The sequence below is a fragment of the Saxophila tyrrhenica genome, assembly GCF_035928015.1.
Source record: "Saxophila tyrrhenica strain CCFEE 5935 chromosome Unknown scaffold_7, whole genome shotgun sequence".
NCBI classification, from domain to species: Eukaryota; Fungi; Ascomycota; class Dothideomycetes; order Mycosphaerellales; family Extremaceae; genus Saxophila; species Saxophila tyrrhenica.
In genome coordinates this window covers 865,652-881,191 of record NW_027041739.1, presented here as the reverse complement: position 1 = coordinate 881,191, position 15,540 = coordinate 865,652, and the positions used below count along the sequence as shown (strand labels likewise).

Here is a 15,540-nt window from a genome sequence, read left to right as displayed (position 1 = left end):
GGCTGGCGACGAATGATTCCAGATCTACGCGAATCGTCAGGATCCCTGAAGTGGTGTAACATACGTGTGAGGGAAAAAAGCTTGATGATGTGACGTAAAAGGCATACAAATTGCATAAATTGCGGACCGTACAGAATGGCTTGATGTACGAGAGCATACACTAGGCAAGTCCAGCTTCTTTCATCTGACTCTCAATCCACTCCTCCAGCGTCGTTGGCTCCCTCCCCAACACCCACCTCAGCACATTCGGGCTTCCCAACAAACCACGCCTATTATAAAACAAAATCAACCGCTCAGCCTCATCTTTCGCCAGATCAGCCCTCAGGTCTCCCGTGTTAGCAAGCGCACGACCTGCATACGCATCATCACTCGTATCAGCGTAGACCAGATCCGCACTAGAGGTCTCCTTCATTCCGAACAGCCAGGTCAGAACTTTCCGCACTCCCGTCTCGTGTGGTGGCGATACGCAGGTGATTTCCTTTCCAGTCCGTTTGCTGATGGCCTCTGCCACTTGGCGGTCGCTCAGAGGCATGGTGGAGCAAAGCGGGTATTCCGCGAGATAATGCTTCTCACGCTCGGTCAGGACTTTGGCAGCAGCTTCTGCGAGATCTCGGAGAGCGATCATGGAATTAGGAACCTCGACGTTCCAGAGCCGTTCCAAGACTGGCTTTTCCTGCTGAGCGAGCATAGCCACCGGATAAGCGTCCATGAAGTTCGTCGGCTTGAGGATGGTCCAGTTGAGTGGGCTGAGGAAGAGCCGTTCTTCGACGTAGGATTTAAGGTCGTGCTGCATCAGGTTTCGGTGTTGGGTCGAAAGCACGCTGGCGAAGACAAAGTGCTCGAAGACATTGCCCGAGCGCTGGCGCTCCGCGACGGCCGCATCGATCATGTTGAAGCCCATCTCCTTCTCTCGAGAGTGGAAAGAAGGGCCGACATGGTAGACAGAAGTCGCTCCATGGAGGAGTTTCTGGCAGGAGGCGAGGCTGGTCAGGTCGGTGATGGCGACTTCAGCATCTGGGAACCTGGACTCGAGTGCTTTGGCGGAGTCCTGGGAGTGGGCCGCAAGGCGAAGCTTGTATTGTCCTTTGTTGTAGAGAAGTGGTATGAGATGGGAGCACTGTCTGCCGCTAGAGCAGGTGATTGCGAGGATGTCGGACATGTTCTAAAGATTGTTGAGACGCTCAACTTACTGTATAGGAGCAGAGCAGGGAGAGCATCATCACTTGTACTCCTCATCAAACCCTACCTTGAGAATGGAGTCGTGTACGGCTTATGGAGCTGAGCAGCGAACGCGAGGCTGACCTCCATTGTCCGAGGTGGTGCACATGGGTCAACGGACGTACAAGAGACACGTAACTCCGCCGTCCTGTTTCGAGGTGTCGCTGCGTTGACAGCCTTTCTGGTCGCGTTCTCGTCTGGTCATGATGAGGAGGTTGTGAAAGGTCTTTGCAAGACCGACCAAGAATAGCAACAACCCGGCGGCTGTTCCTGCAAGATGCCGCTGTTGATCCAACCTGGCGTGACCGCACATCACCAGCACAAAACATCGCACAAAGGCATACCAAGCTTTTGCTGTCATTTCGCCATCTCGTGAACACATCAATAGCCGTCGAAAGCCATATCGCCACAGCCGTCGACCGTCTGCCGGTGCAATACGAGGTCGATCGAAAGGTAGGAGAACCGCCAGCGAATCGCGCACGGCGACTCCTGTTCGCGCCGAAGTTTCTACACGATGGTGCCCACGGCTCCACGGCGCCTGTTGAGACACAGACCGGCGACATCATGGTCGTCCGCTGTGCCGTACGGAGGTATAGTCTGTCGCATTGCTGCAGAGCTTCTCTTCTATTGTGTTGACTTTCATTGATTTCGTTCACGTTTGTCCTGTGTTCTCTATCCACATTCACTTCCAAGAAATGCTGGCCACTGCGAACGACAAGAGCTAGGATGAAAGGCCTGAAACTACGAGCGTGCGCAGTGCAGCCACTTGGCCTCTTGATGCTTACTTTCGCATCTCTCAGCACCGCCCTTTCCCTTCCTTCCTGGCCCCGACCAACGAGCTTAAGAGGCAGTGATCTACAGCGCAGACAAAGGAGCAACAGCTCCACACCTTCAGCAATCAGCATAGCTCCCAGTCAATACTGGGAAGGCAACGACGGACCATGGTCTACCTTCCCTCTCCAGATCGGCAGCGGTAGCGTTGGTGGATTACAGAACGTACGGGTGCTGGTGAGCACGGCAGCCACGGCAATATGGACGATAGGTGCAGAGGGCTGCCCGAATGGCTATGTCAACAGTTGTCCAGATAGCCGAGGAGGCCTGTTCTTGCGGAACCAGAGCTTGACATGGGCGCCGGACAGCATATTCCAGACTGGCTTGGAGATGAACTTGGGGCTGGACTCGAGCGGATACGTGGGCTTTGATGTCGCGACGTTGGGATGGCAGGGAAGTGGTGCAGAGGTTACGGATCAACATGCTACAGTCTGGAATATGGCGGACCCAAGATATTGGATTGGTGTGTTTGGGATGAACCCACGGCCGACCAATCTGTCGGACTTCAACGACCCGCAAACTTCGTTCATGCAGAAGCTGTTTGAGAGCAAAAAGATCCCGTCGGTATCATATGGGTACACTGCAGGGAATCAGTACCGGGCGGATGGGTACTACGGAAGTCTCACGCTGGGAGGCTATGACCCGAATCGGTTCGTGGAGAATGATGTCAGCTTCCCGTTTGATGAAGACATCTCCCGGGATCTGAGCGTCAATCTGCACTCTATCACAACGAGCACGGGTTTGCCATCGGACCTTCTACCGGACGGCAGCATCAGTATCTTCATCGACTCGACCGTTCCCGAAATTTGGCTTCCAGAGTCCGCCTGCAATGCCTTCGAATCTGCGTTCGGCCTTACCTACAATACGAGCATAGGCCGTTACCTCGTCTCATCCTCCACGCGCCAGCGCTTGCTGTCCGAGAACCCCGATGTCACATTTACCATCGGCCCGATCAACGGCGGCAGCAAAGGGAAGACAGTAGACATCACCCTCCCCTACCGCGCCTTCGACCTCCACCTCAGCTTCCCAATCATACCAAACGACTATAACGGCACAACCCACTACTTCCCTCTGCAACGAGCTGCGAACGACACGCAGTACACACTCGGCCGAACCTTCTTACAAGAAGCATACCTCATCGCCGACTATGAGCACCAAAACTTCAGCATCAGCCAGTGCGACTGGAGTCAGAAGGCTGCCGGCAACGATCAGGACGTGGTCTCAATCATATCGCCGCAGCTCAAAGCAAGCCAATCCTCCTCCAATCCGGACTCCGACTCTTCCCTCTCCGCCGGCGCCATCGCAGGCGTAGCAATCGGCGTCGTAGCCCTCATCGCCGTCCTCGGCGCTGCCCTTGTCTTCATCCGCAGACGCAAGAAAGCGGACAAGAAGCGGGCAGCGGAACTGGAAGCAAAGGAGAACTTCGCCGACGAAGACTCCGCTGAGCCCAAAGTCGGACCCATCTCTGAGCCGATTGGTGGCGAGCTGGGAGGTGGGGAGATACATGAAGCACCGCTCACGCAAATGCGGCCGGAGATGGAGAGTGGGCGGGATGGAGTTGAGAAGTACGGGTACTCCGAGATGGACGGGCGCGGACATGTGATTGAGATGGACGGGAAGGGATACACGGCAGAGATGCCGGGAAGTGCGGCGGTGCTGGAAATGCCGGGGAGCGAGGGGAGGGTGTTTGAGAGGGATTTGAAGAGGGGAGCTCGCCCGCCTCCGGATGAGAAAAGTGAAGGTGGGTGGATCTGATGTGGTGTCTTGATGATTAGCGAGGCGTTGGTGGATACTGTGCTTGCAACACTGGATGAAGGGAGTCCGATTGAATGATCACATGTACAGCATTGAACATGTAAGAGCGGGTTTGGCAGACTTGCAAGCGCAGCATCACAATATTATAATTGCTCTGCTACGAACGGCCAGCCGGCACGCTTCCCAAGCATGACTAGCCTCGAACATCCACGCTTCCGCAGTTGAGACACCGTCTACTCGTCATCCTCCTCCTCACCCTCACCAACCACGTTGAAGAATTTCAAGCTGTACTCGCCCTTCGAGGTGCTCACCACCCGCAGCCAGTCGCGAAGCTGCTGCTTCTTCAAGAACTTCTTCGTCAAGTACTTCAGATACCGTCCGCTGAACTCCTGGTGCGCAACGACCTCGATGCGGCCGTCGCCAAGGTTGCTGACCGTGATGTTGTCGCCGAGGTTGCCGGTGCGGCCGTCGACCTTGATGCGCTGCTGGAGGAAGGTGGTGAAGGCGGATGGGTCGAAGATACGGTCGCTGGTGGGCTGGGTGGCATTGATGACGAACTGGTGAAGATCATGTGTTAGCATGGAATTGCAGTAGATGATGCAGTGCGCGCAGCAGGTCTTCCCTGATCATACCTTCTTGGTCGTCTTGTTGCTCTTCTTCTGACCGGCGCCCTTCAGGCCACCGCCGCCGCCGGTTGCTCTCTTCTACAAGCGCATACTTCTTAGTACTTCATTCTCTCAAGCCTACTGCTCGTGACAGCCAGTCAAGGCGTCGGTGGGCAGCAAAGCGAGATACGTACTGGTCCTTGCACCATTTTGAATGTATTGAGCGCAAAGAAGTGGATATCCTGCGCTGGTAGAAGGGGTGTTGTTGGAGTGGGTTGGTTGACAGAGGTTCCAAAAGATCTGTGTTTGAATATCGCGGAATCTTGGCGTGTGATCGGAGCGGCGGAATGTATTGCCGATCGTCACTTCATCGGATCGCATTGGACACATCAATTCGTACAACCACCAAGATTCAATACCCTAGGACCACGAAGGTCTTTTGAGATTCTACGACAGCAACACACGTTGGCAAACAGACCTTCTCAGCCCACAGTAGTAGCTCGCCCACTTGGCCACGATGCCGAATAGCCGGGCAGCTACCCGAATGGCGGCAGCGAATGCGCTCTACTTCGGCAAAACAGCAGTGTTTCTAAGCAAATTGTCTTGTAGGTCTAGTCAACTTCCTCTCTGTTCGTTCTCGATCCTCCAATGGACCATTCGTTGAGCATTCGTGGCGTCTAACGTATCTTTACTATTCCTTTTGTGATCTTGGAGGCATTGGAGCATTGGCGAACGTTAAGCGACGATAGAGCGCCGCTACTAGGGTATAAATCACAAAAGATACAGAAGAGACCTCAGTCATAAGGCTGTGTCTCCTGAATCGTCAACCAGAGGCTTTATCGCCGTCAGACACGCTGATGTCTTCCAAACCCGCATCCACCAGCGAGAAATGCTCCAGCATCGATATGCCTGCTTCTGAAGATCCTGAGAAAGCCACTGCTGATCCTGCAAGAACTCAATTGGAACAGACGGTCGACGAAGACGCCAACGTGATCTCCTGGGACGGACCAGACGATGCCGCCAACCCTCTCAATTGGTCCTTGGCGAAGAAGTCCGTCAACATCGCCATACTCTCGGCGATGACATTTTTGACTCCGCTCGCTTCGTCGATGTTCGCTCCGGGTGTGCCTGAGGTAATGAGGGAGTTTGGATCCGAGAGGTGTGTCCACTAGGGGTAAGTATTCCAAGACATGAGCTGATGAAAGGCCAGCTCACTGCTAGCGACATTCGTTGTTGCAGTGTACATCCTTGGATGGGCTCTCGGGCCATTGGTAACTGCCTTCTCGTGCCTATAGTAGCTGGTTTACACTGCTGACATCTCCCAAGATAATCGCCCCTCTATCCGAGCTATACGGCCGCATCCCAGTGTACCACCTCTGCAACGCCGGCTACATCTGCTTCACCATCGGCTGCGCTCTCGCCACCAATCTGCCCATGCTGATCGGCCTGCGCTTCCTTCAAGGCTGCTGGAGCATAGCACCTCTCACCATCGGACCTGGCACGATCGCCGACCTGGTGACGACCGAGCGAAGAGGGACGGCGATGTCGTTGTGGTCATTAGGCCCGCTTCTTGGTCCGACGGTGGTGAGTAGACCGTTCGAGTGTCGACGATTTTGGGCGTGCTAACTTCTGATGCAGGGACCCATCGCGGGTGGTTTCTTGTCAGCTGCCGCCGGTTGGAGGTGGATCTTCTGGCTGCTGGCCATAGCAACAGGAGTCACCTCATTGACGGCTCTCATATTCATGCGCGAGAGCTACGCAACAGTCCTTCTCGAGCGAAAAGCACAGCGTCTGCGCAAAGAAACGGGCAACACAGACCTCCGTTCGAAGCTCGACATGGGCCTCAATCCGAAGCAGCTGTTCCTCCGCGCCATAGTCCGGCCGTCAAAGTTGCTGCTGCTCTCGCCAATCTGTGGCATAATGTCGCTGTACATCGCCATCGTGTACGGAACGCTTTACGTACTCTTTACCACGTTCACCTATGTCTTCGAGGAAAACTACGGCTTCTCCCAGTCCACCGTCGGCTTGGTGTACCTTGGCATAGGCGTTGGCATGATGTTCGGTTTAGGCTTCTTGATCGCGACTTCCGACCGCATCCTGAAGAAGCTCGCTGCGAAGAACAATGGCCAGTACAAACCTGAGTATCGGTTACCGCCACTGCTGTACTCGGGGTGGGTTCTCCCAGTTGGATTGTTCATATATGGGTGGACTGTACAGTACAAAGTATGTCTTGCCCGCTGCCGGCAATAGGAGATGCTGACAGATGCCAGATCCAATGGGCGGTGCCACTCGTAGGTACAGCCTTCTTCGGTGCTGGCCAGGTGCTAAACTTTATGGTCATCAACACTTATCTGGTAGACACCTTCACCAGATATGCAGCATCAGCCGTAGCAGCTTCGACAGTACTCCGAGCAATCCTCGGCGCAGTACTGCCACTGGTCGGCTTGCCAATGTACGACAGGCTTGGCTATGGCTGGGGAAACACCTTACTAGGCTTCGTGGCCCTTGCCTTGTATCCGACGGCTTTCGTACTGTACTTTTACGGCGAGAAAATCCGAACGCATCCCAAGCTTCAGATGCAGCTATGATCAGGCATGGCCAGTCCAGGGTTCAGCTCATTCCTGCTTCACGCGGTCAGATTGCCGCGCTCGCCGCCTCCAGCTGAAGCTTCGTGGTCGCAGCCGAACAATCCTGGCTCCAACCAGCAAGGTACCAGTAACCAGCATGACTGGAATAGCTATCAGCCAGAAGACCTTGTCGCTGTGTTCGTTCACTATAGGCATTGGGTCGAAGTTCATTCCAAAATACCCAGTTAGGAAAGTCAGCGGTAAAAAGAAACTCGACACAAGCGTCAGCTGGCGAACGCTCTCGTTCTGAGATGCCGCAATGGTGTTGAAGATGAGAGAGGTCAAGTTCTCCGCTGAGCGAATCGAGTTGTGCGTGGAGTTTGAGAGCGCGGTGATGTGGTCTTGGACGTCTTGAAGATAGACCTGAGTGGTGGCGGAGATATGGACACTGGTATTTGCAGCTTGTGGTGAAGCATTGCCAGTTGTGGAGTCGGCACCGGACATTGTCGTGTTCAGAACAGCCCGATGGTCGATGAGCGTGCGGACAAGGCCACCGGTGGCTCTGATGTTGTCCATGAGAAGGGTCAAGCCTGAGCGGAGGACATAGAGCTGCTTCGATTGTGTGATTGTCGGGTTGGACAGCACGGCACTCTCCAGCTCGCCGAACATGTCACCGACTGCTTTGTTGATGGGCACTGACATGTCCACAACAACATCAATGACAGCCTGGACAAGCATGGAGGGGTCATTGCTTGACCGGACGATTGTCTGCGGCGAGTTCAGGCGGGTCATTATTGGCTTGAGGACATCCGGGCCCGAATGCTCAAAGAGGGTGATGACGATGTTGTCGGAGGTGAGGAACATGGACACTTGCTCGACTGAAATGGCCGACTTGCGGTGGGCCAGAGTCCGCCATTTAGCCCTGCGAGTTTTCAGGCTCTCATCAAGAAGAGCAGTCGCATCCGTCGATAGTAGCGATGTACCCTCTCCATAGTTCTCTAAGCGGACAAGCTTCTGTAGCGTGAGCTCTAGAAAGCAGTGGTTGTCGTACCAGTCTACCTTCGTAGGCGTGTTTGTGTCCATAACATCTTCCAGTGAAAGACGATGGAGCTTCTTGTGATCACCTATTAGCCTGACCACATTCCGGTTCAGTCCATTGACGTAAATCCAGCGACATGCAGCCCAGTCAGGCTTTGGCTGTTCGGAGAGCACTGTTTGCAGCGAGCTTGTTGCGACATCCTGCTCTGCCAAACGTTCCTTGGAGAAGTCGATGATTTTGACCTGGCTCTCAGGTTCCTCGTGAGAGGAGCTGGCGTCCGTCTTTGTGTCGATTCCAGGCTCCGAGCCGATGCCAGAGAAGTATCGGCGGCCGCAGCTGAAGTGATTACCATCTTGGGATCGAGCGCGCTTCCAGAAAGTTGGCTGATATCTTGATGGTTTGTGATGAAGACCACCGGCCGTTGTTTGGTCATACAGTGTAGATAGAGGCCGGGCATGTGCCTTCTGCCAATAGCGTGGCCGAACTGCTTCCTTCAATAGCCTTCTTGAGCGGGCCGGCTGAGACAAGGAGCTGGCCTTAGTGAGCAGTATACTGCAAGCATACACTGCCCGACCGTTAAGCGCCATCCGAAGTGTATCGTTGCTGACGGCGCGGTAGAGTGAGGTTGCAGGTTTCGCGTAAGGCACGTGTCAGAACTTTTCTAGGCAGACTTAGCGCGCACGCGTTCTCAAAAGAGCGACTACATGTACATTCTAAGGCGGCCTTGTGGGCTTCTGCTTGACACGGCCTGTGCAATAATCGTTTGTTTTCTATATCGACCTATGTCGCATTTCTCTAGCAACATGACTGTCTGACTGAATCAGTAGCAAGGAACTACTCGATCCCACAAAGCCTTTGTGTTCGCCGCCATGGCTGCCATGATTGCCAGCTGATCCCTGTTGTTCTGCAATGCGAGTTGCTCTAGCTTATCGCATCGAATCTTTAGCAATGCGTAATCTCTTGCGAGTTGGTCGTGGTCCTGTCTCAACGCGACATGCTGTTCGCGTTGACAGAATAGGCGCGCTGTGGTCGTCGCAAGATCTGTCACCCTCTCTTGTATTTGCTCATGGTTGCTGCACGCCCCCTCATTGTTCGTAGACACGGTTTCGGTCAGAGCACCAACATCACCAGAAATGTTGTTGAGCCGTGTGATGGCCTTGTCCAGCCTCCCTCGAAGCTTTTTATGCTGCTCACGGCTGTCTCCGGCGGCCGAGCTATCGAATGTCTCCAGCGTGCCCAACCGCTCGCCGAGATCTTGCACCAATGTGTCCAGGCTGTTGATGGAGGCATTAACAGAGTCGTTGTTTGCGGTGAGCGATTCTGCAAGATCATGGAGCTGGTCCACCGCGCGTCTCAAACTGTTGATAGCAGTAGAGACTTTGTTAGGCTTCTTTTCGTTCATGAGACCAGTCGCGATTTCCCGAATCTTTGGGTCATCAATTGGCTGCTTCTGCAATGTACTCGCAGCCTCCGCCCAAAGCTTGTTGACCTTCTTCGTAATGTTCTCTTGGCTAGCATTTATCTGCCGACCCTGTTGGCTCTGAAGATCTTCCCGGAGGTGGAAAAGGAACTGTTGGGTCTCTGCGGAGTTCTCAGCGCGGAGGTCCGCCTTGATTTCGCGGTATTGTTCGGTAGTATGGTGCAGTTTGGAGCCCTCTTCCACGTTGCCAGGTACTGAAGTTTGTTGCGCATCATCAGTTCGCTCAGCAACTTCGAGCGTGCGCTTTCGAGCCTCTTGGAACTCTTTGAGCTGTTTGGCAACCTCTCCGGCCACGACAGTGTTCAGGTGCTGTTCCAGGATGTCGAAACAGCCCTTCCAAGGGCTATCAAGCTTATCGCTCATGTGAAGACGATCGTCCGCCTTGTCTACAAAGTCTGCCGAAGCGTGTCAGCGTAGCATCGACTGAGGTGAACGATCCAGACTTACTATTGTCAGGCCTGTTAACGTGAACGTTCGGCTCCATCTCAGCTCGCTCTGAGTTAAGGGAACTTTGCCTTGGGCTTGATCTGTCGGACGGGCTGGCTGGTAGCCGTTGTGGTTGTGGTACCGTTGAAGCTGCTGTTAAGTAGTCTTGCTGGTGAAACCGGGAACTCTGTCTCATCCGTGAAGACAATTCAACGGTGTGCCGTTTGCGGATGTCTCGATCTCGCGTAATTGCCACCACCAGGGTGAAGTCCGTGTATGAAATGTTGAGTGGTTCGGAGAAAGCTGCTTGAGGCAAGCGAAAGAGGAAGGTTGAAAAGCGCGCTAGTGGCCGTGACCTCACTGCGCAACGATCGTTTTGTTGTGGCCACGCTTCGCGTCGTGAGAACCCTGACCTGTTCCATCACCAGGGCAGTGAGCGCGCCGCATCTATGATGGCATCCACGAAGCCCAGGTCCGCGATCTGCAAAAGGTTGCACTAAGAACGGAAACCATGAGGTATGTTTGGCTTATGAGTCTGTCAACAAAGAAAACGAGAGCTGACTTGCCTTCCAGTGCGATATGGGGACGAAAAGACCATGTACTCAATGCCAGAAGAAGACTCTCAGGCTCAGACATACAGGCAGAAAGTTTAGCTGTGATACCACGACAATGACCATGGCTGAAGCGCAGGGGAAGAAAACTGCAAAGAGAGCTGAAGAGGCGGCGGGTGTTGCTGGAGCTGCACCAAAGGCCAACGCATTGCCTGCTCCAGCGCAGCCACCGAGGCATGACTCCTTGAAGAGCGGTCCATTCGCTCAGCAGACGACACAATCGTCCACAGGATCACGCAAAGGCCTGTTCGGCGCCCCTCTTTCCGGTCAGGTCCAGTACCAGTTCAACGCTGGGCCCAACGGCCTAGCAGCACCAAAGGCAGCCCCAGGACCAAGTGTCAAGAAGCCTGTGACCAAAGACCAGGCGATGCAGAAGAAGCCGAAGCAGAAGTCAAAGCAGAACTCCGTGCGTCAGCCAGCAGACGCGAAGGACTTGAAGATCGAAGAACTAAGCAGAAAGATTGATGAGCTGCAGAAGCAGATGGCGGCTGGACGCGCAGCAACGCGAGACACGGCCGCTGCTGAAGCTGCAGGACGGGAAAGAGATATGGGGGGATATGGCTTCCCTGCCTACCCAGCCCAGACGCAACCTGCTCAATTCGGCCAGAGTCCGTATGCTCATTTCCCAGGAGCTCAAGAACAGGCGGCCGGCGCGCATCCGTGGCCCTCCGATCCGCCTCCGCAGCAGTCAGCGTACCACCTACCGTTCTTCCCACCCCCAAACCCGCTGCCGCATGGACTACACTACCCAAACAGCTACGGCCAGCAAGACCATCAGGCGCCATACCAGCCAACATTCGCGGCCATGCCAAACATGGACGGTATGGCAGGAGCACCGTTCGACAACCAGGCAGTACCTTACAACCATGGTCAACAGCAGTTCGCACAGCACCAGGCTCAGCCGTGTGCCGGACAAGGCCACCAGCATACCGTACAAGGAATTCCAGAGCACGCACATGCCGGAGGTTTGCCGATGCCACCTCATGCAACCGCGCACGGGGCCCCTGGCACGAACTTCTTGCGCGCCCCGCCTCACGTGCAGACGTCTGACGCGCTCGATACTGCTCCACATCCGCAACAGATGCAGGCAGAAGTCCCACGCCCAGCTCACCCGGTTGGCCAAGGACGCGGGCAGCGCATCGATTCGAGTTCTCTTGCCAACCCCACACCCAAGGAGGAGAGGGCCGATGTAGATCTGTCGCGCTCGCAAGGCTCGTCGGTCAAGTCTGGGGCTGTATGATGGCGAACATGCGGGTGGAAACACTTACTTCAACGCTCTTCGGTGCTGCTCTTCTGAACTCCGAAGGCGCTTCGAAGTGAGCATTTCAGCAAACAGTGTGCATTGCTTCTTCTCTCCGCAATCCTCGGACGTTGCGGTCTCTCAAGCTGCTTCCAAGAATTGGGCAGTTGATCCGCTGCGTCGCTGCCGTAATATCGCTCGTTCTTTGGCGAGAATGGGCTCGTTGTTCGCCTGGAAGGACGCCTTTACCTGACGGCTTCTGTCTCGCTCATCTGCGGCTCTGACACGTATCGCAGCCCGTACTCGTCACGCTGTTGCTGTCTTTCATGGCGTATGAATGGCTGGCGATTCGAGCTCGGGCCTAGGTGTTCAGATAGAGGCACACAATTGATCATGTTGTTGTTTCCCAATTCTTTGGATCATTGTCCCATGATCCTGAGCTCGTCCGGCGTTCCTGGTGCTCGACTGGCAGAGTGGCGCAGTGTGCATCAAGTATGATCACGAGGGTTTTGTCCGTCTTCGGGCATGGTAATGTTGATTGTTGTCAAGAGGGAGTCGAAGACCGAGGACGCGGCGATGCAGCTTCCACTGCCAAGCCGCTGACAGACGTCCGACGTTTCCCCTGCTCTACTCCTTGAGGTAATCTTCTTCTCCCTAAGTCAACATGAAGGGAGCCTTGTAATGTACGCCGAGATTGTGACGAGTGGATAAGTCGGTCGGCCACGTTGTGCGCAGGGTAATGAGTCGGCGCCCACGGATCTGGCATGGAATCATTTCCACTGGGATGGCCGGCGCCATCTGTTTGGCAGGTAGGTACGGAGCGTTACCCTTCCTACAACCTTCTGAGGGTGACATTGCACTGTTGCTACTTGAAACTCTTGACAGAGGTAAGAGAAGTCTTCCATTGTATCTCGAAGACCGAGCACACCATACCATTCCTTCCCGATCACCTTCGATCGTGATCATTGTGGCCTCGAAGCTCGGAATCACTACGCGGGCCTTTGACCACCACCTCTTTGATCTGAAGTTTTCTACTTCTGGATTCGGCGCAGTCTGGCAGGACCTCCCGGTACAACAACAAAGCCATCTTCAGTAGCCTGCCCAGCTCTTTCATTCTCCCCACCCGGCGAACGTGGTAAAATGCGCACTTAAAGGGCCATGGGCAAGCAAACAAAATGTGAGTACCCTCTAGCTTCATTTCAGCATGCCGACCACTCATCACTGTATGGTTTGTAGGCACGTTGGGTTTTGTAGGAAGCACCAAGTAAATTGCCCGGTTCACACTAAGGTCTATTATTACCGAAAAGACTGCCGCGCAGAGCCCAGGCGCTGCAAGGAATGCGATCGAGCAGGCGCTGGGGGGTTCAGACGATACAAGTGATAACGTGACTCAAACCCGTGAGAGACAGGGGCCGCAAGCGAGCTCGGCAACTCTGGCAAGGGATACCGTCCCATCTCGAAGCTCAGAAACGTGAAGTCGGCTGACAAGGGCGAAGACCAATGAAGAACACGATGAGTGCAGTTCGATCTTCTACGGGAGATGCGAAAGAACCACCGCGATATATTCTCGATCTTGCTGACCAGGTCTGGGGCAAGGTCAAAGAAGCTCACGAGACCAAGACAAAGTCGACCGAAACCGCCTCCGGCAGGCTTTCAGAGCATGGAGAAGCCGATGATGATACGCTACGTGTGACTTTACTTGCCAAAGGTGGTTACAACGACGTCTGGCGCGCTACCAGCACGACCGATGACCGATGCTCATTCGTACTCCGCGTTCCAAACGAGGACTCACTGAAACCTCATCAAGTGCAGAACGAGGTCGGTTGGCTACTCCATGTGAAGAAGCACTGCGCCGACATACCAGTACCGACAGTCTATGACTACTGCGATGGATCCAAAAGCGGCGAACGGCCATTCATCGCGCAAAAATACGTCGATGCGCCCGCACTCAGTCAAGCCTGGTTGACTTACACCGAGCCAGAGAAGCATGTGGTCGCCAAGAAGATTGCCGAGCTGATCATACGATTAGGAGAGCAGCGCTTCGAGAAAATAGCTGGTATGCTGCCCGATGGGACGCTTGGCCCGACAGTTGAAGGATGCAAGCTGTACAAAGGTCGCGACGCTTTCCACTCTCCGACGTGTTACGACATCGGCCCATATGCGACCATTAAAGAGTACATCCTGGCGTACTACGACAAAGAGATCTATTACTACTCCCATGCATCTGCCCCGGACCTTGACGAAGATCTGTTTGAGGAGGTGTCACCTGCAGAATACGTCGAAGCCCTCACACAGAAACAAGCATCGCTTGAAGCCGAGCTGAATGCGAACCCTGCGGAAGAACCCTTCGTGTTATGCCACAACGATCTACAAGGCCGCAACATCCTCATGGACGGTACGTCCATTGCCGCCGTGATTGACTGGGAGTTTGCTGGCTCGTATCCACTGAGTGAGCTAGAGGACACAGGGGTAGATGTGCTGGAGATGGACGATGAAGACGCCACAGAAGAGTGCTTTCACTGGAGCGGCGTCATCTCGGACCTTGTGAAAGTCATCGCAAAAGAGAGGGGCTGGTCGAATGAGGACGTGAAGCTGCTGGAGGATGGCGGCAATCCAACGCTGCAGGCTGTGAGAGTCGAAATGTTCCCGGAGCAGAAGTACGAGGAAGAAGAGGTGGAAGGATCAGTTTTGAGGCGGAGGCTGCGCTGGATCTTACGCTTATGTATGCCTTAGCAATTCTATTTCTCGTTCTCTCGTACCATCATGCACCTACGCCGTACTTAATCAAACCCATCGCAGCACCCACCAGGACAGCCAATGAAGCGTCAGCTTGAAGTGGAGTCCACTCACGAAGCTCACAGCGACAATAACGAACCACCGTGGATCTATGCTCAAGCTGCCTCCGCTCTGTAATTGCTATCGAGAAATCCAACCTCGAACAAACGATGGACCGCTGTGAAGACAAACCTGTCTCGCCAAGCCATTGATACTTCTTGATAAATATTCCCAGGAAGATCTGGAAGTATACTGTTGGGCCGCCAAAGGATGTGAAGCCTAGGTAACAGTTATGAGCGAGCATGTCAAGGACACATGTGGGCACCTTGGAGGTGGCCTCCCCTGAGGGTAGCAACGTATTGCGACCGTGTTCCAACAGAGAGGTAGCCGAATTAGAGATGAAGTCATGTTGTGCGGAACTCACGTGATAGAGTGGACAGAGACGTCAAAGTGAATGTATGTTCACGCCGTTCTCGTGACAAGATGTGGTGAAGTCGAGATTAGGCTGAACCAATCCGTCAAGCTCACCGTTGCCAAGGCCAATCTTGTCGTCGCGTCTCGTCTTGAGATCATTGAAAGCATCGATATGGACTCTATCCCGAGCATCCACTTATGTCTCACGCTCACAGCATCTTGTTCACCTTGTTGTCTCGAAACATTTGCCGGGCGAGATCTCCACGTCTGCCAATGAGGCTCTGCTGCTTTGTTGCGCTCGATGTCGAGCATGATGCACAGCCGCGGCGTTTCACCATCGCTCGTCGACGCATTTCGATTACGACGGCCATAAGCAAGCAGTGAAAAGTCTGAAGAAGATCATATCATAGGTTGCTTTAGCATCGAAAGCATACCCACCGAAGAGGCAGTGCAACTCGCCCCCCAACCCGTCACCTCTTGCTGTCACGGTTTTGTCATGAACTGTCGGTATACTGCTCAATGTGGACTCGGCGACCCATAGAGTCGATTTAGCGCCAGCATGGTCAAACTCGCCAAGAT

General features: G+C 54.3%; 8 protein-coding genes across 8 annotated transcripts; 4 read left to right on the top strand and 4 right to left on the bottom strand.

Moving 5' to 3' along the window:
* Positions 1-160: 160 nt before the first annotated feature.
* LTR77_005059 (uncharacterized protein) lies at positions 161-1,579 on the bottom strand (the record flags this gene model as incomplete). The annotated part of the gene is made up of 2 exons (XM_064802308.1): positions 161-1,127; positions 1,344-1,579. The coding sequence occupies 2 exons, from the start codon at positions 1,577-1,579 to the stop codon at positions 161-163; spliced, it is 1,203 nt and encodes a 400-aa protein (XP_064659669.1).
* A 365-nt stretch (positions 1,580-1,944) lies between these two features.
* On the top strand, positions 1,945-3,804 carry LTR77_005058 (uncharacterized protein; the record flags this gene model as incomplete). Its single annotated transcript, XM_064802307.1, has 1 exon — positions 1,945-3,804. The coding sequence occupies one exon, from the start codon at positions 1,945-1,947 to the stop codon at positions 3,802-3,804; it is 1,860 nt and encodes a 619-aa protein (XP_064659668.1).
* A 233-nt stretch (positions 3,805-4,037) lies between these two features.
* rpl22 (Ribosomal L22e protein) lies at positions 4,038-4,618 on the bottom strand (the record flags this gene model as incomplete). Its single annotated transcript, XM_064802306.1, has 3 exons — positions 4,038-4,361; positions 4,437-4,508; positions 4,604-4,618. The coding sequence occupies 3 exons, from the start codon at positions 4,616-4,618 to the stop codon at positions 4,038-4,040; spliced, it is 411 nt and encodes a 136-aa protein (XP_064659667.1).
* Positions 4,619-5,266: 648 nt separating this feature from the next.
* On the top strand, positions 5,267-6,997 carry LTR77_005056 (uncharacterized protein; the record flags this gene model as incomplete). The annotated part of the gene is made up of 4 exons (XM_064802305.1): positions 5,267-5,568; positions 5,705-5,993; positions 6,048-6,632; positions 6,680-6,997. 4 exons carry the CDS (start codon positions 5,267-5,269, stop codon positions 6,995-6,997), a joined length of 1,494 nt encoding a protein of 497 aa, XP_064659666.1.
* Positions 6,998-7,024: 27 nt separating this feature from the next.
* Positions 7,025-8,602, bottom strand: LTR77_005055 (uncharacterized protein; the record flags this gene model as incomplete). Its single annotated transcript, XM_064802304.1, has 2 exons — positions 7,025-8,546; positions 8,580-8,602. The coding sequence occupies 2 exons, from the start codon at positions 8,600-8,602 to the stop codon at positions 7,025-7,027; spliced, it is 1,545 nt and encodes a 514-aa protein (XP_064659665.1).
* Positions 8,603-8,835: 233 nt separating this feature from the next.
* LTR77_005054 (uncharacterized protein) lies at positions 8,836-9,979 on the bottom strand (the record flags this gene model as incomplete). The annotated part of the gene is made up of 2 exons (XM_064802303.1): positions 8,836-9,890; positions 9,943-9,979. The coding sequence occupies 2 exons, from the start codon at positions 9,977-9,979 to the stop codon at positions 8,836-8,838; spliced, it is 1,092 nt and encodes a 363-aa protein (XP_064659664.1).
* Positions 9,980-10,432: 453 nt separating this feature from the next.
* Positions 10,433-11,772, top strand: LTR77_005053 (uncharacterized protein; the record flags this gene model as incomplete). Its single annotated transcript, XM_064802302.1, has 2 exons — positions 10,433-10,437; positions 10,548-11,772. The coding sequence occupies 2 exons, from the start codon at positions 10,433-10,435 to the stop codon at positions 11,770-11,772; spliced, it is 1,230 nt and encodes a 409-aa protein (XP_064659663.1).
* A 1,158-nt stretch (positions 11,773-12,930) lies between these two features.
* Positions 12,931-14,505, top strand: LTR77_005052 (uncharacterized protein; the record flags this gene model as incomplete). Its single annotated transcript, XM_064802301.1, has 2 exons — positions 12,931-12,949; positions 13,295-14,505. 2 exons carry the CDS (start codon positions 12,931-12,933, stop codon positions 14,503-14,505), a joined length of 1,230 nt encoding a protein of 409 aa, XP_064659662.1.
* Between the last annotated feature and the right edge of the window lie 1,035 nt (positions 14,506-15,540).